Source organism: Gymnodraco acuticeps, unplaced genomic scaffold (genome assembly GCF_902827175.1).
Source record: "Gymnodraco acuticeps unplaced genomic scaffold, fGymAcu1.1, whole genome shotgun sequence".
In the NCBI taxonomy this organism is placed as follows: domain Eukaryota; kingdom Metazoa; phylum Chordata; class Actinopteri; order Perciformes; family Bathydraconidae; genus Gymnodraco; species Gymnodraco acuticeps.
Genome location: NW_022990966.1, coordinates 2,635,777 through 2,658,675, shown reverse-complemented (window position 1 = coordinate 2,658,675; position 22,899 = coordinate 2,635,777). Strand labels below are relative to the sequence as shown.

The window sequence follows — 22,899 nt, the reverse complement described above, 5'->3', positions numbered from 1 at the left end:
TAACAAACATAAAAAGTAAGAACATAAGTAGAAATGTGCACAATATTTATAAATATATCACAATACATATGTAGACATATTCATAATAAATTCAATATATTCAACACTGCAAACATTAAGACATGTAATATACTCATTTTTCATATTTATTGTTATTTTTTGTACAATGTGCATTTTTACTTAAACTTCTAATGTTAATATCAAGACTTTTATTTAGTTTTATATTTTTCTGCACATATTAACTTAACTTTTTCTGTTTATATAACTTTTCTTTGTTTTATTTTAGTTTTTTTTCACACTTTTACATATTTTAAAATAAATATTAATATTATTTGCACATTTTTACTTAAACTTTTTATGTTAATATAAACATTTATGCAACTGTCATGAAACCCAATTTCCCCATGCATAAGTCAAGTATTCTGTTTCTGATATATACAGCGGTGTATTAATAAATATGTTAATGCTTGGAACAGAAATATGGCGCCAAATGTGCGATACGGTAATAATCCTTAACGATGCACTGTTGAAAAATTGCACAAATGACATAGATTGAGTATTGTAAATAGAATATATCTCCAAAACAATATGATTTTCAGGAATTAATGGGGAAGATGTTACATAATGTTTGGTTTGAGGAGCCAATGGGTGAGGAAACTAGCTCACCCACGATACCGTGTAAACTTTATATTCAGTAGTGAGCGACAATAAAGCGTTATGTGCACTGCTGTCAGTTTTTACCCGGCAGCGGTGTTTTGTTGGATTTTAAACGATGGTGACGGCATCAGGCAGCGATGAGATGAGCAGCGACCCCGATGCCAAGATGTAGTTTTTTTTATACCGAAGCTGTTTGTTGGGTTTGTGGTGTGATGATCTTTGAAGTAAATGGGTTAGATTTCTGCTAAGCACATTCCCATGGGGGTAATTACGGTAAATTTCCAGCAGCCTTTCTGAGCAGAACAATGGCTTGTTTGTTAAGTTGTAGCTCATCTGCACACAAATCTAAATTGTCATAGTCCTAACAAACACATTTAAATGTCTGTCATTCTCATGTTTGAGTGAAAAACGTAATATTTTCCTTTTCATTGTGTGATTTCTAAGTCAAATATCTGCTATAACATGCATAGAAGTTTATCAAAAAAACTATTCCTCAGTTTTACGCTTATATTCAATTCCTTTTCAAGAATCTGTATTCACAGAATACAAAGAGATTATCGATTCTGTAAATTAATAAACCTAGTTTCTTTTTCATTTTTATATATTAATTGAACCATCATCGATCACTCTCCTTTTGTTGTGGTTTTTTGCATACAATTTCAATTTCAATGTGGCACATGTTACCCAGAGGAGGGTAGCACTGGTGTTTAATTATAAGAGAAGACTAGCTTACTGCTGCAAAAGACCAAACACATGTCAATTGTTAAACACTAAGTTCTGAGATGGTTGCATTGCTAATGAGGAGTAATTATGTCTCAGATCTCTATGATCTATCTGAATTGTTCTGTGTATTTGTTTGTATACACATGCAGTGATACGAGGAATCTGCGACGACTACAACCTGGATTTCCCCGCTTTCTACGCCTGCATCGGTTTGTGGAACTGCTTCTTCCTCATCCTGGGAGGCATCTTCAACGTCAGTCTGCTCATGAAGCTCTTTAAAAGGTATTTCTCATGCAGTTCTACCACCATTTCAGTAAAATCATACCTATGAGGAAATTATTTTGCTGTCTCCCTTCTCTGACAAACAGAAAATGTTTTTAATTGGGCGTTAAAACGTCAGTATCTGCAGCAGAATCACTGACACTCAATGGAAAATCTGTTTTCTACAACAAACAGATTTCAGAGAGGATTCAGGGTGACAGCTCTCCTCCCAGCTACCACACATCCAGAGTTTTATATCGTTCCTTCTGCTTCCCTATTGCCTTTAGCCAAAACCAAAAGATTTGAGGGGGAAATCGACACATTTTCTGCATTAATTTATCATTTTGAAATATATATTGATTGCATAATGTAATGGCTGTAGAGTAATGAGACCATCTGCATTTAGATTGGTTCCCTATACTATAAGTCTCGCTCTCGCTATCCCATTATGTCTGCCTGGGAAAGTGAAGGCTACATTTACGGCACAAAGCTGCGGAAAACCAAATACAGTGTGTCCTGCGCAGTGTTGCTAACTTATGTTTCATGAAATTAGCCATAACTAGCTCCAAATGTCGCCAGATAATATAATACATCTGATCATCATGCATTCATCTGCATCAAAGGAAGAGACACATTACATTAGCATAAAACGCTTCATTTGTTGCTAGAAACATGCTCTGAGGAAAACGAAAAACAATGTGGTTATCTTTGCAACAGTGACACCAACATAAAAAAGTTGGAAACACCTGGAAGAAAAATAATTAAAATGTCATCTTCAATAGAGAGGCGAAGTCCCTGCATTTCCGGTGACCACCATGGGACCTTATTTCGGAAAAATTATGTATTGAAGTCAATGGAGAGAGAAAACGTATCTTTCGATCCCGTTTGAATTGTGCCACGAATTACACATATGATGTTTGTCAATCTTAAAAATTATTTCCATGTCAAAAAAGTCACAATTTGTGGTAAAACTGTTGAAATATTAGACTATGAAAAATACGCAACTAGAAAGACTACAAATCCCAGAATCCCGGTCCCGCATGCTGGCTCTTACGGAACCGACTAACTCCCCTTGTGTGTATGTACAGCTCTCAACAATCTCAGACTTGTAGTGATTTTCACCTCGTTTTATACTTTTCGCCTCATTCTGAAAGAAAGAAGTGAAATGTGCCAACGTGACGGCCGTCTTGGTGTTGGTGCGAGATGGGAGATGTAGTTCATTGAGCGTTTCACACACAAAGTGTTACTTCACAGTTTTACAACACATTTAAAAAACTTTGACTTGCAACATTTTTTTTTTTTAAATTGACAAACATCATATGTGTAATTCGTGGCACAATTCAAATGGATAAGATAATCTTTCTCTCTCCATTGACTTCAACACATACTTTTTCCGAAATAAGGTCCCATGGAGCTCCCCCGGCAGGGGAGGGACTTCGCCTCTATATACTCTGCCCTGTCTAATTTGGTGTGTCAAAGGTCACCATGACCTCACTTGCGATATCTCAGAAACACCTGAGACCAATTTGGGAACAACATCATCGGATACACTGATTTTATTTTGAGGGTCAAGGGTTAAGGTCACATTGATGTCACAAGGCAGGTATTTGGCCATAACTCAATAATTCACACAGTAATTATGACAATTTTAGGATACAATGAAGAAGGACGATGTTTTTCAACTGACATGGATGCTTACTGCAAACACGCATGTTTATTTCTTTCTAATTTTTGTTTTTATCAACACTATTTTTTTCCTCAATAGTTTTGTTTTGCCTCTTAATTAATGTTTCTTTGTTTCTCTAGGTCTACAGAGGAGGTCATTGCGCTCTTCATTTCCATCGCATTTGTGGTGGATGCAGTGAAAGGCACAGTCAAAAGTAAGTTCCCAAACACACAGCAAATACCTCTTTTCTATGAACTCACATAAATGTCTCTCTCACAGTCTCCCATTTATGTTTTTCCCACATACCTGTCATTTTGCAATTCAATATTTTATAGTCCGCTCTGACTCCAGCATCAAACCTGCCGTCAGAGCCTCCACTAGTACAGCCTCAAATTCATGTGTCATTCTCAAGAAAGCCAATTGCACTGAGAGAGAATAATTAAAAATGCCCAGATTTACACTTTGGAAACGATTATCCACACTTTTTAGATACGTTTGCAGCTCACTAATGCCCCGGCCACACGAGGACGAAAACGGCTAAACGCATAGGATTAACGCAAACGCAATCGCAAAAAAGCTTCCGTCCACACGCAATAGTCATCCGGATAGTGTCTGTCCACACGAGACAGCTCCGTTTAGCTCCAACCGCTGGAGAAGCTGCAGTACATATGCAGGAGCCTGTACGTGGCGCTGTAACTTCCTCCACAAAAGCAGCGAAGAAGCATGGTTGTCATGGTTGCCCTTCTGTTTATTCTCCGTGGTGGGGGCCGAGGGAACCGGGCAGAGTTTTTCGCCAGTCAACGTGTATTAAAGTTTAAATCTTCCGACAAAATTATAAAAGTGCCAGTCAAAGGTCTCCTTTGTTATTTATTGAGCTTTAAAACAAATGAATAACGAATCTATATATTATAATAATAAAATACACGGAGCCTCTCTTTTTCCTCCCTCTCTTCGGACAGCGCCAGTGTCTGTTTCATGCAGCAGCTGATCCAGTAATGAGTGACCCGGCCGACAGTAAAAATAAACATATTTATATCTAGTTTAGGTAGTTTGAGAGGTAATTAAAATAGCTAAGGGTGATGATCGGACTTGAAATGTGTGTTTTACTCCGTTCACCGCCGCATCACAGCGGGAGGAGCTGCAGGTGAGCAGAGCTGCGTGTCTCCGTCCTGTCAGATTAGACTTCACTCGCGTTTAGGTCCATATCGAGAGAAAGATAAATAATCTGAATTCAGTGTGCAGTTTACTTTGACGCGGGGGTGAGCAGCAGAGGTGGGGAGAGGCGGGGCTATTGCCTCATCATTATCAGAAAATGATCGTATAGGGCGTACACACGGAGCCGTTGGACCCCCCAGAGCGTTGCATATGCCGTTCTATCCACCTTGGGACCCGTTATCGTTTACGCAGTCGTTTAGTGCCGTATTCGGTCGTCCTCGTGTGGCCGAACGGTCTATATGACACTAAACAGTAACGCAAACGACCGTTTTCGTCCTCGTGTGGCCGGGGCATAATTAGTGTGGTTTCCCCAACTGGAGAATTCTTTGTTGACTGATGCTAATTAGATCTCTTCAACTGATCATTTAGTCAATTTGATTGAAAATATCCCTTGTTATTTTTCCGTATTATCGTCTGTTTGCAGATGAACACTGTAATTTATATTCAATAAACCCAGCACACAGAACAAGCCATACTTTTGGTTATTATACAGTAGTGGTGCAGGATAGACAATTCTCTCAAAAATAAACCATACATGACAGCCAAGAAGCAACCATTTGATTTATTAACTTATCAACATAAGCAGTCATTGTTTTCAAGTTTATTGCATGTATAATAAATGAGTATTTTGTCCAATTAAAAGTAAGAAGCAGAGTTTTTTAGGTGGTTCAGCAGACTGAGAGGCAGAGATACTTCGTAGTAAATTAATCAATCCAGCTTTCAAACCCAGCCTGCAGCCAAACTACCCCCTCTCCCGCCTTCATATCATATCATAAATATTTTATACAATTTAATTTGCGACAAATGAGATGACGATAGCTGGATGTAATTTATTTTGAACGCGATGTAGTCGTGGAGATTGCTGGCGCTGTAGTTCAATTTTCAGAAACCATTTGTAGAATACGCTCCTAGCTCATATGCCATTACCATAACATTAACCTATGCCATTTTGTGTACACTTTCCATCCAAAATAGTTTGCAGTACAATGAATATGAGTGTGTTACCAGTCTCCTGTACAACTTTGTTTGCCTCATAACTTTCTTCTGGTTTGATGAAACGGCATGCAGAAGGAGCCGCTTGCAGGTCGTTTCACTCTCTGCAAAGAAAGTGATGATCAGAATGGTTTCTACTGTTATACACAAGGTTGTTATTTAAAATAGTTCTAAAAGCTTATCTAGTTTAACATCCCAACCTTCAACATGATGCTCACTTAAGAAGGAGACTTACATTATGGTTGGTTGTTTATCCTGTAGATCTAATAAGGGTATCAGGATAAATGTCATTGGTCAAGTTCAATAAACTACAGTTGTTGTTGTTTTTGCCAGCACAGAGATAAATCATACAGATGTTGAAAGTTACACAATTACATAACAGTACATTCAATTCCTGCATAAAAAAAGAAAAGACTACACCAATGTTATATGTTAAAATCAAAGATATCCTTAAAATGAACAGTAACAGTTTTTATTTGGCCCCTGAACTAGGAAGCATCCCTTTAGTGTAGCGTCACGGTTATCGGCAGCCACATTTTGACGATACACCTTTTAGATCCTGGACATTGTTAACTGAAGATTGTAGCTAGATTTTAGTAATTGGATGTCTGGATCTTTAGTTAACAGACATAATGCTAAGCAAACTAGCTGCCACACACTTTTAATGACGGTATGTTATTTTGGAGAGGATGACACTGTGAATATTTCAGCTCTTGATCAAAAACCTCTTGAACATCTAGCTCTCAAGTTGTCAGATAAACAGAGAAAACATTAGCCTTTAGCTAGCAGCCGTTCCACCCTGTTTCTGCTAGGGAAAACACAATGAATGTTACTGTTTCTACCTGATTCACTCATAGATGCCATTTGTTTTGGAGAAAATTAGACTTTTGTGAAGAAATGGTCTTAAAACAAACCAAAAAGTTGACTCCAATAACAAACTCCAATTATCTGCGACGCCACCAAACTCATCCTTTGAGAGCCCCCTAGTGGCAGAAAATAATTTATCGTCATTTAAGGAATCAGATTGACTGTTGATCCAGTCACTGCCTCACAACTGCCTTTCATTTTCATTAAAACTATTATCTCCTATATCTACTGTGTGTGAGTGTACAAAGACATGAGCAAAATAGTGCTTTCTACCTTCAGTGAATATTTGTTATGATCCAGTTGATCAGGTTTCAGTGCAGAGCCACAGCTCAGCTGAGGTTTATCTCCCTTTTATGTTGTTTTCTCTTCTCTAGCGATCCCTGCACAGTTTACAGTCCCTGTCCTCCATGTCTACTCACCCAGCAGTGTCCCTTAATGTAATATTTTAAATGATCTTTCTATGGGGATTCGAGCATGAAATACGCTCTCTGTTTTTAAGGCTGCTTGTTGGCAAATAATATTTCTTGCAGGAGGCATGTCGTTTTGAAAGTATTTGATATACATTTTTTTAGTGAATATACAAACAGGGTAGTATTGATTTCATTGGGAGTTAAAAACGTTCAGGGTATATGAAAATCACTAGGATTCATCCTCTGGGAACCATGAATATCTAACATTTAATGACAATCTGTTTTATATGTATTACCATATTTAATAGAATGGCTAAACTAGATTAACTAGACTCTGTGGATGTTCAGTCTTTCTCAGGTACTACCACCCACCGACGCTTGGAAACACAACCGTACAGATCCTCCATCAGGCTGGAGATCTGCTCGGGGGAAACAGGAGCGAGGCGGCGGGATACGCTCTCAACGCCCTCCCCGAAACCGTCATCCATTGCACTCGAGAGAGGCCGCTCCTCTGCATGCTGCTGATGCTCGGGACGTTATGGATGGGCTACACCCTGTACCAGTTCAAAAGGAGGTACGTGCAGCGCTGCCACACTCTTCAGATAAATCACCGCAGGAGTTTCAATCTTGTTTGGGAGAGATCTCGTACGCACACTGCTGAGTTGGGGCCTCGTCTCTAACGATTATCTGGAGTGACGGGGCTTTCAGGAACTTTCCAGACGGGCTCTCACAAAGCTCCCGTTTCTGTCGAAGCTTCTGTTCCAGCCTATGATTTAATAAACATTAATATTCTACTTCTGATTGCCCCCAGTAATCAAATCAACCTCAAAGCCGGATTCAATTGTGTAAGCAAAAGGCAGACTGAGGTACTTAAGCAGTGTCAGGATTGCAGCCATTGTCCTTGTCTTGTCTAAAGTAATTATATTCCTCTCTTATTTGTCTCTCCTTGCTCACTCTCCTCTTTCTTAATTTCTTTCTTTCTCTCCCTTTCTCTTCCAGCCCGTTCCTGCATGTCAAAGTGAGGGAGGTGATGTCGGACTGCGCTCTGCCGATCTCAGTGCTCATGTTCTCCTTCATCGGCTCCTACATTTTCAGTGACATTGACCGTAAGTATCATAACTTACTTTCTAGATGCTAAAGGGACTGCAGTCTAGTTATACTGTTTTATATCGGTATGCAATATACAGATAAATATATAAAATGATATACAGTTCATATATTTTACAGATTTTTTAAACCCCAGCTGTCATAACACGGCAAAAAGTGACTTTGTAACACATTGTAAGATCAAATCATTCACATGGTAATTTGGAAAAACATGTCTCTAATTCAGATTTGATAGATTTCTAAATCTATTGCATTGTAAAAAAGCAAACCTCATATTCTAGTGATGTCACTATGTTACAGAAGTTAACAAAAAAGTCCAATGTAGGTGTTTCAGGCAGGAGGGGAGTGTGTGGGAGATAAACTCCCCCCTGGGAACACAGGGATTTTAGCCTTTGCAGACCATTTACATGCACCAAAACATAAATAACACACTACAGGAAAGAGAACCCCCCAAAAGCAGGCCCCATTAAATATGTTGTATTTAAAAGCTCATCTTTTTGTTCATCATTGAACTAAGAGAGTTGAAAGTGAGTCAAAAGATTGGAAATGCTAAAATCATCACAATTGTCTTTGCAGAAAATATACAGAACTTCTCAGAACTACTACAGTCAATATCTGTTCCCCCCCCTCGACGCCACATGCACAGGCACATATTTCTCCTCACAGCTCTTAATGAATAATGAAGTGATTAGCAGTTGTGTTACTGAGCTTTTAACTAGGGCAAACATGTCTTAGGGAAAGAATAGTTGATTTATAACATCTGCATGTGCATTAACATTTCTTTGAACTTACTTAATGTGAGTTCATTGTAACACATAGGCCCAAAAGAAAAATCTGTATCCTCGATCAAAGCACAGCATTTGTTTGATTCACAACATTGGGTTAAATATGAAAAATGAGGGAAAGTAATTGTAAGGAAGCTGTTAGTGGTTGCTAGTCAGCTATATCTTTTTTGCTCGGGGTGTGTATTCACTTTAGGGCTTCGGACTCTGGTCGAAATCTGGTGAAGGGCCCAAACTTGTTGTGTGTTTACTTCCAAAACAGACTGTCTAACTGCAGGGCCTCCTCTATTGGTGCCTTTATTGTCTTTTTATGTTCTTTAATCAAGGCACAGGCCAAACCACATGGGAGATAGTCAGTTGTTATCCTCTATTGTTTAGCATCATTTTGAGTCTCCATTCATTGTTGCCAAGGCAGCGGCTGTTCTCCAGAGGTCGGACGCAGAAACATAGAGACAAGCGCCAAACCCTCAAGTGAATTTAAATTTAAGTGCCGGGCCAATTTTCTGTTCCTTTACCTCCAGAGACAATAAGTCATAAGATAATAACCCCATTATTGCATTGTCATTTCCTCCTAAATGTAACCAGCTGCACTTAATTCAGCAGCATTTGAGGTGATACAGCCCTAAATGAGATCTACAGCAGAGGAAAAAAGAGAGAGCCAAACACAGGAAATGATTTTTGGTGTGAAACGGGAGTCATAACAGCAGTAACAGAGACAGTTATGTTAGTGAAGATGGAATCTGATGAGCTGGGAAGTACTGATGGAGAATTTAAAGCACAATAATATTTACAAAATGACATTCCTGTCTCCATTTAAAGTCCACTAAAGAAACTGATGCTTATAATTTAGCTATCATAGAGATGTAATCAAGTAGGTCATGCCCTAAGCTACAGTTATCTAACAAAGAAAGAACTCATTAAAACTCAAAGGTGTAATTAGGGCTGCAGCCAAGGATTATTTCCCACTATTATCAGCAACATTTATCTAATTATTAATGAAAGAAAACAGCAAATCCTCATATTTAAGAAGCTGGAATTTCCCAATGTTTGAGGTTTTTGAATAAAAAATGACTACAATTATAAAATGTTATCAAAATAGTTGACATTTATCAAGTGGTAGAAAGTACTGTACTTGTAATAGAATATTGTAGGACCATAGTATTTATTTTATTCAAGTAAAATACCTAATTAATCCTTACATATCTGCATTTATCTTCTGTTGATTGAGTATCTGATTAATCGTCTAATATTTTTTTGGCTCAAGTTGCAATGTTCTTCTCTTGCTCTGTGAACAGTTCCAGTTTTTAAAGTTTATGACCGGCCCGTCTTCAGGGTGGCTCCATTTGAGCGTCTGTCGGCCCTCAACGTGGTCAGCGCCATGGGCCTGGGATTCCTCCTGGCCGTCCTCATCTTCATCGACCAGAACATCGTCGTCTCGCTAACCAATGCGCCAGAGAACAGGTAGAGACAAACATGCCTTCATATACAGAATCATTTTGACCAAGAATGCATCATATTTTAATCCTATGATGACTTTTTGTTGTGACTTTATTTACAAGTAGATAACTGTCGATTCTGTCCAAAATGATAAAAATAGTGAGGGTGAATCCTGGGATTATAATCTCATGCAATTACTGGTTTAAACTCTTTCTATGACCCTTTGAAAAGCCACCAAAGACCTTGGGGATGTGCAGAAACCGGATATTTGCCAGTCTGTTTGGGAGGGGAGATTAACTGAAGCAGAAACTTGACATCTGAGTCAAATGTTCACAGTCAGGGAGCTCTGAAGAAGCCTCAGAGCCAAAACACTACGCTGAGCTTTTCACCCTGTTCTTCTGAAATGTGCATTGGACAGACCACTTCAGAGCAGCCCTACAGTGGAAATCTATAATGATGACATTTCCACCCTTAGCATCGACATTTGTTAGGCAGAAATTAATTGGATCTGGAAGTTTGGGGAAGATTTCACTGGAAGGCAGGACGACGGTTGCTATAGCATGAAAAACAAAGTGATTTCCAAGCATGCCGATCTTTTTAACGCCGTCACAATATGTAAAAAAAATAGAAGTTGATGTAACACCTATCAAAAAGGTTTGTAAGCACAGTTGCTGTATTTAAACTTCACTGCTTCTTTCATGTGTACCTAACAATAGAACAGAAGCGGAACACAGCGATGGCTATTTCTGTTCCTGCTCTGTTTTGACTAATGCATCCTTTGATTTGCACGACATCATTTTTTTGTATCTGGAAATACGATGTTTATCGAACCACACCTGCACCAGATCACTTCTTTGTTTTCTGTCATCATTTATTCATTTAAAATATTGGTCATTATTATGCAGATCATCATACATTCAGTAATGTTTCCATTGAAGGAAAATAGGTCAGAATGAAGCTTGGTTAGTCTTATCCTAAGTTATTTAGGGATTTAGAGACTATAGAGTAAGAAAACAACCCTCTTTTCCTCTATTGTGCAGACAAATGTTCTGTGGCATCAGATCACAAGATCAACCCTTTATGTACAGTTACTTCAATGTCACATATATATGTTTTATATATTGGATTTATGGAAACACGAGAGACGTGTCCATTGATTTCCTATTTGTTGAATGAGTTAGTGAGAGATATGAGCAATTGTAGTCCGGTTGTATTGAAGGGCAACGCTAATTTTAGGTTATTGATGCCCTTTGAATTTGTGTAACTGAGTGTCACATGTGCTCATGTTTATGATACTTACAGGTATTGTTCAGCAGTATAGCCTCCACATATTAACACCACTATGTTGAAGTGAAAAATGCAATAGCCAGAAGTAAAAGGCTAATATTAGTCTAGTTGATTTATAATATAAGCGAACTACTTTTCTTTTTAATGACTGATTTTAAATGCCATTTTCTTAATGTCTTTCGTTTTTTGTAAAGCACTTTGAATTGCCTTGTGTTGAAAGGTGCTATATAAATGAACTTGCCTTGCCTTGCCTTACATCAAGGTTACATGACTGCGTGTCACCACCACTAATCTAAAGGCTGCTAATGTTCGGGCTGATGACGTTTAGTATAGCCTCATTTAATCACTTGTTTGCGATGGCCATTTTTGGACATTCACGAGTGTATTCACGGACATATTTTATGTTATTGGACAAAATGTTAAGATATCTTAATTTTGTGTAAACTACAGACGTTTTTCAGGCATCTAACCAACAACACATTTAAAAAAGAAAATTGACTTTAAGACGAGGGGACTAGACGTGGTAAAATACTATCAAATGTACAGGTTTTAGGACTCAGGTGGTTGCAGGGCTAATTGTGATAAGATGGAACTTATAAGGCCACGAAAGACATTCAAAATAGGCGGGAAAACAGACAAAGACAGGAAGCAAAAACAGATATGACGCACTTTGGGAAAACTTCTAAATAAAACCACAACCAGTAAAGTAGAAACTAGGATAATGTTAGTTTTCTCATGTGGGTGAGTTGTGGTGGTTTAGCCTGTTGTTGTTGTTGTTGTTGTTGAGTGTAACAGTTGCATTGCTCCGCAGGTTGCTGAAGGGCACGGCGTATCACTGGGACCTGATGCTCTCTGGGCTCATTAACATCCTGATGTCAGTGCTGGGGTTGCCCTGGATGCACGCCGCCTTCCCCCACTCCACCCTCCATGTGCGCCAGCTGGCGTTCGTGGAGCAGCGTGTGGAGGGAGGGCACCTCTACGAGACGTGAGTTACCCGCCTCCTCATCGCCGGTGCTAATCAGATGCTCAATTAAAGGTCGTCCTCAGAGCACGCGGTGACCGGTGATTTTGTGTCGCAGGCTACTGTATCCTGATTGCATGATTACTATGTAACTAACCATTTTGTCTCCGGGTTGAAAAGGTGTGGGTGCTTTCAAGAGATGAGAGGATTAAGATTAACATTACGGCCAAAGTTAGCATATATTAAGGATTCTTCAAGTAATCAAGTGTGATAATAATTCACAAGGCACAATCTTCTAATCTAATAAGAAATGTTGATTGAAAGAAGATATGCAATCAAGGGTTTTGAATGTATGCATATGTCCAGAACTTATTATTCCAAATGTACATATATGATTGTCTATGAAAAGTGGTAATGTAAAGAAAAGTTCCCAACCTTTTTTTAAATGTCAACTTTTGAAAAGGAATTGAGCATACTTATACTTTGCATTTCAAGGACAACTACAAATTAAATAAAGACGAAGGCGTGAAAATACCCACTTAAGAGGAGTAAAAACAACGTAAATAGAAATAAATTAACGTTAGTCATATGCAAGTCTAATCAGATGGATATTTAGCTGATTTACATGGTCTAAAGATCTTTTCAGATCAGTTTTGGAGCCTAAACCTCAAAAGTGTCCTTTAGGATGAAGCCTGGGGTTGACACATGCTAGCCCGTTTGTTGCAAACTGTATGTTCATGAGTTGTTCAACTAAAGACACAGTTTCCCTTCTAAGATTGTTTTATCCCAATCGTTTGTCAGACGCCTGAACAGATACTGATGGTTAAAATAAGAAAATGATAGTCAGAAAAATATTGTTTTTCCTGGAACCGCACAGATATATCTTGTCACTTCTTTGTGGGTCTTATCCCTACATTTTAAGAACCAACACTTACTTGACTTGGTTAAGACAAGGAGTTCATATAAACTCAATCCCAGAGCCCAGTGAACATGATCATTGTCAAAAGATGCTGAAAACAGACACATGGACCACAAACAACATAATGAACCATTGGGCCATAATTGCTCATAACTCCAAGGACGAATTTCATTGTGTGAATGTCAGTGACTGTCAGGGACTGTCAGGGACCAAGCAGTAAGACAACAGGACACAGGAGTGGGTTAAATAAACTAGGGTTTTTATTTACCCAAAAATCCACAAAACATCATATAATAGCAAGGCCTATAAAAGAGGTCAATAGAAAATACCTCAAAGAAACATAACAGGTGTTAACTCAACAAAACTGACCTGCTACAATGAAAAACCAAGGAACCTATATAGGGGCTTGGCCAAACCAAGTTGAACCCAAGGGATAAGTAATAGTCACATCATACACAAAGGACACTGACAAAACCCAAATCCCCCCTTTGACATGGAAGCAGGTGGTTTGTCCCAATCTATCCCAATTGGCTCCTTGCAGTATTTATAGTAGTCCTCAGCCACACCCTTTGCTGAACCAGGAAGTAACCTCCCCCAATGGACATGGTAACATTTAGAGCAAATGTGTGGTGTTAATTGGCATGTTTTATTGTAGCTGCACTGGAGCAAAACTACTGAAGATGAGGATGCAGTGTAGTTGGTTTACCCTGTGTGGCTGTGGCCATCACAGTGACAATGTCAGTTTGTGTAAGAACAAGGCTTGTCGGTGAAAAGACCTTAGAAATCATGATATTAAACATATTTCTGTAAATGAGTCCAAGGCTAATATTTCCCTCAAACTCCAAGAAATTTCAAACGGAAAATTGTGATTTTTCAAAAGGAAAATGTGCAGGAACACTGATAAGAAAACCTTGGGAAAAAACGTTGTCTGTTGCATTGTATTAAATAATCATGTGCACTCCAGTAAGCGTTCATCTGTGTGTGTTATTGTGTGTCCTCAGTATTGTCCAGGTGAAGGAGACGCGGCTGACGTCTCTGGCTGCCAACATCTTCATCGGCGTGTCGGTGCTGCTGCTGCCCCTCCCGCTGCAGTGGATTCCCAAACCCGTCCTGTACGGCCTGTTCCTCTACATCGCCCTCACCTCCATCGACGGAAACCAGATGTGCGACCGCATGGCTCTCCTCCTCAAGGAGCAGGTGAGGAAGTGGGTGTGTGTGTGTGTGTGTGTGTGTGTGTTGTGTGTGTGGTGTGTGTGTGTGTGTGTGTGTGTGGTGTGTGTGTGTGTGTGTGTGTGGTGTGTGTGTGTGTGTGTGTGTGTGTGTGTGTGTGTGTGTGTGTGGTGTGTGTGTGTGTGTGTGTGTGTGTGTGTGTGTGTGTGTGTGTGTGTGTGTGTGTGTGTGTGTGTGTGTGTGTGTGTGTGTGTGTGTGTGTGTGTGTGTGTGTGTGTGTGTGTGTGTGTGTGTGTGTGTGTGTGTGTGTGTGTGTGTGTGTGTGTGTGTGTGTGTGTGTGTGTGTGTGTGTGTGTGTGTGTGTGTGTGTGTGTGTGTGTGTGTGTGTGTGTGTGTGTGTGTGTGTGTGTGTGTGTGTGTCGCCGGCCTCTGCACATCAAACGGTAGACCGAATTTGGAGGACCGGATCTGAGCCAAAGAATATTTGCAAATATAATTGTTGTTGCTTGTTTTTAATCTACTCTGAATCCCAGGTGGGTTTAGTGAATTTAAACAGATCAGCTCATAAATAAACATTCATAATTTAAGGTTGTTATTTTCTGACCCTTTCTTCTTCTATTGTTATATATGAAAAACAATATTTGCAATATACTGTACTGTACTTTACCAAAAAGTAAATCTACAATAATATTTGTCTTGTGTCTATTTTCCTCTGTGTCCAATTTAACCTTCCTACTGAAAAAAAAAGTCCTAACAATACACCTCACACACCGGCGCCTCCAAATGGCAGTGAGAGGTATTTGTTCAAAATGTATTTTGGTTATTGTTAGGATTATGTTTTAAACAGGACCCAGGCAATGACTGAAGATGTTTAAATGGTTTATTGTTAGGAGACTCAGGCAGGTTTGGTGACTATGGAGGTCCGGAGTGGAGGTAAGCAGTTCAGGCTGGACTGAGAACAAGGCAGGCAGGTATGGTGAAGGAACAAGCAGTCAGCTTGGCTGGAAGCTCTGGTGGACGATGGCCGAAGGATTGCACTGGAAACACAAGGAGAAACTAATTACAAAAAGTACGGAATAACACGCAGACATGATAACTGAATGGAGCAGCCAGGAGGATGTAATACCACTGGTGTAGAAAACAATCTGGCGGTGAGTTGCTGGGAGACTGGAGTAGATAAGCTGTGTCCTGATTGGCTTGATGAGGGACAGCTGAGTCGGACGGCCAGGTGAGAGCAATCAGACTGCTGCCTGCAAGGGAAACCACACCCCCTCCACACACACACAGGGGAACTAACAGGGACACAGTTTGGGCCGTGACAGTTATTGGTACTCAGTGTTTCCCACAGATCTGAAATATACTTGGGCGGGTGGGGGGAGGGGTGTGCGGAGAAAAAAAAACATGTTTATTTATTGACTTTTCATTCCTGTATAATCATTTTGCGCAAAGATGGCACTGTTTGTCAGAGCACTTCATCCTTCTGGGATTTCATGAAGAACAGCTCCAACGCCTGTGTGTATGGGAACGCCTCTGGTGCTGGCCCATTACTTCACCTGGATGTTTGAGCTCCACCGTGCAGAATAATGTATACACATAGATTTATTAAACAGCAAACTATTCTACATTAAGTAAAATAACAAAACACTCTTTACATACTATAATGTCAATAATACAGGTTAACAGCCTGTGACTCATAACATTTATTTAGTTTGAGACAGATTTAAAGACCTCCACTGTTGAGTCTTCAGTCTTGGTTTTATACATTTAAGATTCTTTCTCCAGCTCCCTATCTGGACATACTTACACAAAATTATCATGACTACATTTAAAAATAACATTTGATCAAAGACATTTATTTTAAAATGTTCTACAGAAATCTCAAAAATATCGTAATTGTGAATTATTATGGCCACGATAATCATATATGGAAAATCGTGATAGCCCTATAACAAATAAGTCATGTTTCCAAAATGATAGCCAACATTGTGAAATAGTTGGACTGTCAGATGTGTGATGAATTTTGATTCATCAACTCCTGTTGTTGCAATGGTTCAGACCTGACACTGGATCAGTTGGAAGAGATGAGTTTGTTTCTGATACACCCAGACTGAAAACAGAGACAGTGTTTTTGCACCCCGCCTCACACACTCACACAGGAGACCCCTCACGCTATAAATACACTTCATCAGATAAAACCCACTGAAGCTGAGTGTTATTTATGATCTAACCCCGCTGTGCACTTCTTGTAGGTGTGTGGGCCGTCCTCTTCCCTGAGTCGTTTCTTTAAGACAGCAGGAGACATGAGAACAGTTTGAATATGAATCTCTCCCGATCCTCTCCTCCTACAGACCTCCTACCCTCCGACCCACTACATCCGCAAAGTGCCCCAGAGGAAGATCCACTACTTCACCTTCCTGCAGATGATGCAGCTGCTGGTGCTTTGCACGTTCGGCATGTACCCCATCCCGTACATGAAGATGATCTTCCCTCTGCTCATGATCATGTTGATTCCAATCAGGTACGACCTCGGCCATTTTGGCCCAGAAAATCGTTTTTTCTGATCAAAAATATTTGTATTGTGTTTCGACAATGCATAAACAGTGTTTGTCATTTAGCAACATATATGCATACAAATGAGACGGTGGTCTGTACTGATGGTATGTACAAAGAGAAAAAATAACACAAACAAACAACGACTAAAGTAATCCCCAACATTCACTGCCAGTGAGCCTCAGGATTATTTATCAGGAACATTGTTAGAAAATAGTTTTTTACTTACTACTTTAAGTACTTTAAACAATGATGGAAGGATTCAGCAGCACATTTTTAACAAGTGCTGTCTGACCTCAGTCTGGATGATTTCATCCTCAGAAAAATGTGGATGTACCTATCTTTGACTAAACCAGTGGTTCCCAACCTGGGGGGCGCCAGGCCTCAACAGGAGTAATTTGGGGGGGCTCTTGGGAAAAAAGGTTGGGAACCCCTGGACTAAACCAATCCTTCTCACTAGCACCTTTTGAGACGATAAAGGTGACGATACAAATTTAGATTTATTTTCAATTAAAAGGTACATTTATTTTTAGTCACATTTTCTTTTTATATAACTTAAGTTTAATGTCAAAAGTCATACTTTTTTAAAGAAGCTGAAGCCTCAGACCATTTCACATATTTTTCATGAATTATTTTGTACAATTCTCATTAAATGTATATATGCTGTACGTGTTGTCTCAGCTGGAAACATACACACCATACATCCAACAGCATCACATATGCTATTTGTGAACTCACAGAATAATTCACCACACTCTCCTTCTTCCTTACTCCTAGCGGAATGCCTTCAATAAAAAAGGATGCTCTGGTCTTGAAAAACTTGTCAAATGTAAAGCAAAGTAGCATCTGTATTTTCCTATATTTGAGACAATATGGTGTGATTTTCTGCATGTTAGTTATGCAGATAATAATCATCATTAACACACGTTTCCACACATTTTATTCTATTTGAAAGCCCATATTTAGCAGTATGCACGCCTGATTAAATGAGTATCATTGTTCTTCTAGTGGACACATCACATCTATTGCAAATTATGAATGGCTTATTGGTTGCAATTAAAGTGCTATAAAGTTGTTCAGTGAAGAGCCATTATGTCAACAGAAGTACAAATAAATAACGAGAACATCCAACCAGAGGGACTTCTGTTCTCCAAAATACTCTTGAACTATTATTGAGTTTAACTGTTTGGTAATTAAAATCGTACTTATTTTATGTTGTGCACTTAAAACACACACCTGATATATTGTAACTTATGCTTACAGTTGCCTTACATTTAGCAGACAATGAGCAATATCAGCATTCATTTAGAAATTGTGTTTGTGGTGAATATAAGTCAAAATATTCACCTTCCTGTATCGGTCCAACCAACTCCTGAGGGGAATATTTCTTCTTTAGCTGCTTATATTTAGACTTTAGAGTGTGGTGATAATTCTTTCACAACAAAACCATTTGCATACACTTGGTCATTTTATCTTTGTTAAATTAGTGACTTGAGCAACTTTAATTCAGAGATCACAGTTTGGCCTTTTCTGATGCCACAATAACTACAATCATAATTGTACTGCATTAAAAAGAAGACTTTTAAAGAGGCCCCATTTAGTTTTTTGGGTTTTCACTTTCCTGTACTGTGTTATAAAGGTTTTGTGCATGTAAATAGTCTGCAAGAGATAATATCCCTCCAGAGAGAGTTTTTCTCCCACACACCCCCACTCCCTGCCTTAAACACCTACATTTAACTCCTTTGTTTACTTCTGTAATATAGTGACATCACTATGTAACACTTGCGCTTCTATTGGCTAGCGCTCCAACACATTGAACGTGATAGGCTAAGGGGTGGGACATCTCCAAGCGGTTGACCAATCACAACAAAGCCGGCCAGCTAACCAATCAGAGCAGACTGGGCTCTGGTTTCAGACAGAGGGTGAAAAGAGGTGCTGCAGCACAGGCAGTACGAGAAGAATAAAGACCTTTTGAACATTAAAGCATGGAGACATGTCACAGTAGAGATACTAATATGAACCTGAAAGTTAGCATAATAGGGCCCCTTTAAAGTACTTTTTGAGTGTGAAGACTCATTTGTTTCCAGACCTATAGTGCCTTTCTGCACACAACAAAAGTACACACCAGCCACCACTGTAACGCTGATCCTATCTCTTGTTCTCTGCTACTACTGAGAGCAAAGTGATAAATCTTGTGAGATAAGATCTGACATTCTGATGGTTGGGGCTTTTGTTTCCTCATGTTTTCTCTCCCTGCGCTGCTCTAACAAGAAACGACTGACATTGATTCTGTCTGCTCTGTGTTTAGGAACAACGTGCTTCCTCATATCATTGAGGCCAAATACTTGGACATAATGGATGCCCAACACATGTAGAGACAGCTGGAGACAAGTTCTGGATCCACAAGAAAACCGTCTGGAATTTGAAGGGAAAAAAAATAATACAAATACGGATTTAAAAATATTTTTCAATGCAAAACTGTTTGGAAGCAAAAAGGAGAGATACCAACTATTTTGATTTTTGTATCTGATAAGAACATTCTTGCAGGTGAAGCACTTGAAAATTGGAAGTGATGTGAGAAAGAGAGATGAGGAGCTGTGGGACAGCCTCTCTTTGGGAAAGTTCTGCCAAAAAAAAAGGAAAGTCCAGAACCCTGTTTCCCCTCTGTTTGACCCTGTCAGCCTGTCAGTGACATATACCTCCATGTTCCTCCACATTGTACCAAACCCTTACTGGAGTGTAGTCATCTGTGTGTTAAGCTATGGGTTAGTGCTTCAAGTACTCACTAATACTGTGTAATTATTAAACAATTCTGCCATTATAGAGAGGCGTATTTGCACAATGTAAGCATGAACACTCGCATTGTGTTTTTACACCGTCATTCTACATGCTTACACTGTGTTGCTAAGTACTTAAACACTTTTCCGTGGGTGAATTAACGCTGCATTCAAACCACTGCAAAGTAAATGTGTACCCTTTGTAATTCTGTCATTGTGCAGTGTGAAAACCGTTACATTCCTGCACCTTTTAGCTGTGATTCCCCCTTTTTTACTATGAAGGACACTTGTGCTTATAGTTTCTAAGACATTCCAAGAAAATGCAGCATTCATCAAGGAGGTAAAAGGAACGTGTGTGTCTCATAGCCACACTACTAAGCTACTTTATCCGTCTAGCTTCTTGCCAGGTCTTTCAGAAACCTCATTTCTAAAGCTGCATTCACATCAGCTCTTTGTCTTGCTGAAAACAACTAGTTGGTTTAGTTTTTATTGTAGCGTCCCCTGCTAGCTTGCACCACCACATACAGCTGTCATCTGATTGGTTTCTTGTCGAACGGTCAGCGCTAAACGAGATAAAAAGCTCGGACACAATTTCGAGCGATATCCGGCGACAAGTTAGAGCGAAGTTCAGCGACAAATTTGAGTGATGTCCGGCGACAAGTTAGAGCGATGTGAATGCGGCTTTGGGTGGAATTACTCAGCTGAATAAAATAATTCCACAGTTATATATTATATTTTGTAATTATTTAGAGCAACAGCACAAACCAAACTATATTGTGAAATCTTTATCAAATTATGAATATATTAGAATATATTATGGCAATATACAAATATAAATATTTATTTATCATTATGACAGTTTATCTTTTAAGTAAAATAATGAAAATTGTTTGTGTTTAAGCTGAAACGGAAAGTAGTTTGTAATTCTCTGTTTGCTCCTTCACATTCCTGATCCACAGTTACTGATTGTTGAATTTTAGCGTCTTGTCTTACATCAGGCTGTGCCGCTGTGTTTACACATCAAAGTCATTCCAGTTCATGTCGAAGTCCAACACCGTTCTGGTGCATCGGTAGTAAAGATGAAAGGCAGGTAAAGGTAAAAAAATAAATAAAAAGATTACAAAAAACCTTTAAAAAAACTATTTGTGAGCTTTGGATTAAACAAAGTGCATCCTATTTTTGTTTTATTTTGTGAACAAGTGTTCAAAGATGAGTTTTAGAATAATCTGGTCTTGTTTTCTATTTAGATGTTATGATTAGATCAATGCTTGCAAACGTTGTCATGTAAAAAATCCAGACGTCTGGAAAGATTATCTTGTTACAGTACAAAAAATAAAACACAAAAAAAAGACAATTTATTTTAGCAGACACTGTTTAGCCTAAAGCATGTCTAATCTGGGTTTTTGATACGATGTAATGCTAATAGACATGTATCCAAAAGACTAACAAATCAAACAGCTCAATATTCAGCAATACTGTGTATACAAACTGGTGAGATTCAGGTTTCACAGCGGAAGTGGTGAAACAAAAGCCAACAGTTGCATTTTTAAGACTTTTAGTTCATCTATAATAAAACTGCTCTGTGCTGATTCAATTATTTCAAACATCAAGGAGAAAAACAAAAGTTTGCCCGTGAACAAAGCATTCACAGCGCTGGGTTTTATTACTGTTTACTTGCTTTCCCAAAGTCCAAATGGCAGCTCCCTATTGCACTGTTCAACTTTGTCTTACAGATGTGAGAAAGATGTCCAATTTAAGCAGATGTCTCATGCCGAGATAGCAAGGCATGAAAGGAAAGCTCGGAAGCATTTGCATAATCCTTTGGATTAAGGTTTAAAACAGCTCTGGCGAGAGAGATGTGAGGTATGAAGTAATATGTACAGTTTGCAATGCAAAGTTTAGTTTTTATCAAGTATCCATTATAATCCACGGCAAGGTATTAGTTTCTAACTTTGGACAGAGTACAGAGATTTAACCATTCTTCTTCTTACGTGACAGTATTGTTGTTGTTCCTTGATATCTTCTCCGTGCTGATGCTTTTGGAATAGCAGCAAACTTCTCTCAGAGGGCCTGACTTCAGATTCAGAGTGATATTCAGATTCAGACGTTTGTGAAACCTTGACTCCCCTCCTCCTGATTGGATTTGTTTGAAATTGCGTACTGTGGTGTTTTTGCTTTTCTTTTCCTGATTTCATATAGCCTACTTTTTCTAATCATGAATGTAAGATGTTTGGGTTTTTATATAGCATAATCATTTAGGTGTCGAACAGAAACTGTAATTTTGTCAAAAAGATCAGCTATATTTGTAAGCTGTAATATGTAAAATGGGAAAAAATGGTTATAAAACAGAATGTGTTGGTTTATTATAGTATATATATACAGTACACTGAAAAGAGAAACTATCTCAAGCTGTTTGCCAAATAAAAAGTAGTAGTGATGTAAATGTTGCTGTTTCCTTGTGTTTCTCCTTGACCAGCATGGCATCAGATAAGTACTAATGAGTGAATTTACAATATAAACATGCAGAAAGATCTATGCAAGTAAGAGTATCAGTTATAGTGCACAATACTCTGTTACAAGTTAAAGTCCTGCGATCAAACCATGACTTAAGTCACATTATAAAAGTATTGACATCAAAATAAATGTGGAGTACCGAAACTAAGTATACTCATCATGCAGATCAGCCACTTTCAGAATAATATATAATATTACATTATTGGACTGGATTTGAATCTATAATTTGATAGGTGGAAACAATGTTAATGTTTGGGCTGTGATTGCATATACAGCTGTGTATCTTAATTCAAATAATAGAAAACCATACATTATTTGTTGATAACACTGTATTAATGATTTGATTATGTAAATTAATTAGTAACTCAAGTTATCAAATAAATCGAGTGCAGTAAGAGGTAAAATATTTGTCTTGATGTATTGGAAGTATACCGTAACAATACATTCAAGCTAGAAGTATAGTACTAAGGTAAATGTACTTAGTTACTTTACACCACTGTCAATATGTTGTGGGGATACTCAACACGACCATTGCTTCATGCAAAAAATACTGGCATTCCTGTTTGTAGTCTTTGATCACCATCAGTTCCTGATATAAATCAA

At 38.7% G+C, this 22,899-nt stretch overlaps 1 protein-coding gene across 5 annotated transcripts in view; it reads left to right on the top strand.

Annotated features, from left to right (window-relative positions):
* The window catches only part of slc4a11 (solute carrier family 4 member 11), a 158,926-nt gene extending 136,701 nt beyond the window's left edge, over window positions 1–22,225 (top strand). For all 5 annotated transcript variants that reach the window (XM_034235388.1, XM_034235384.1, XM_034235385.1 and 2 more), the window contains 9 exons: window positions 1,530–1,662; window positions 3,448–3,521; window positions 7,141–7,366; window positions 7,792–7,898; window positions 9,977–10,142; window positions 12,217–12,390; window positions 14,287–14,482; window positions 16,804–16,973; window positions 19,314–22,225. In XM_034235388.1, coding sequence (XP_034091279.1) covers window positions 1,530–1,662; window positions 3,448–3,521; window positions 7,141–7,366; window positions 7,792–7,898; window positions 9,977–10,142; window positions 12,217–12,390; window positions 14,287–14,482; window positions 16,804–16,973; window positions 19,314–19,380 — 1,313 coding nt within the window. In that variant the 3' untranslated portion in view covers window positions 19,381–22,225. The remainder of the gene's footprint in view (window positions 1–1,529; window positions 1,663–3,447; window positions 3,522–7,140; window positions 7,367–7,791; window positions 7,899–9,976; window positions 10,143–12,216; window positions 12,391–14,286; window positions 14,483–16,803; window positions 16,974–19,313) is intronic.
* Window positions 22,226–22,899: the final 674 nt, after the last annotated feature.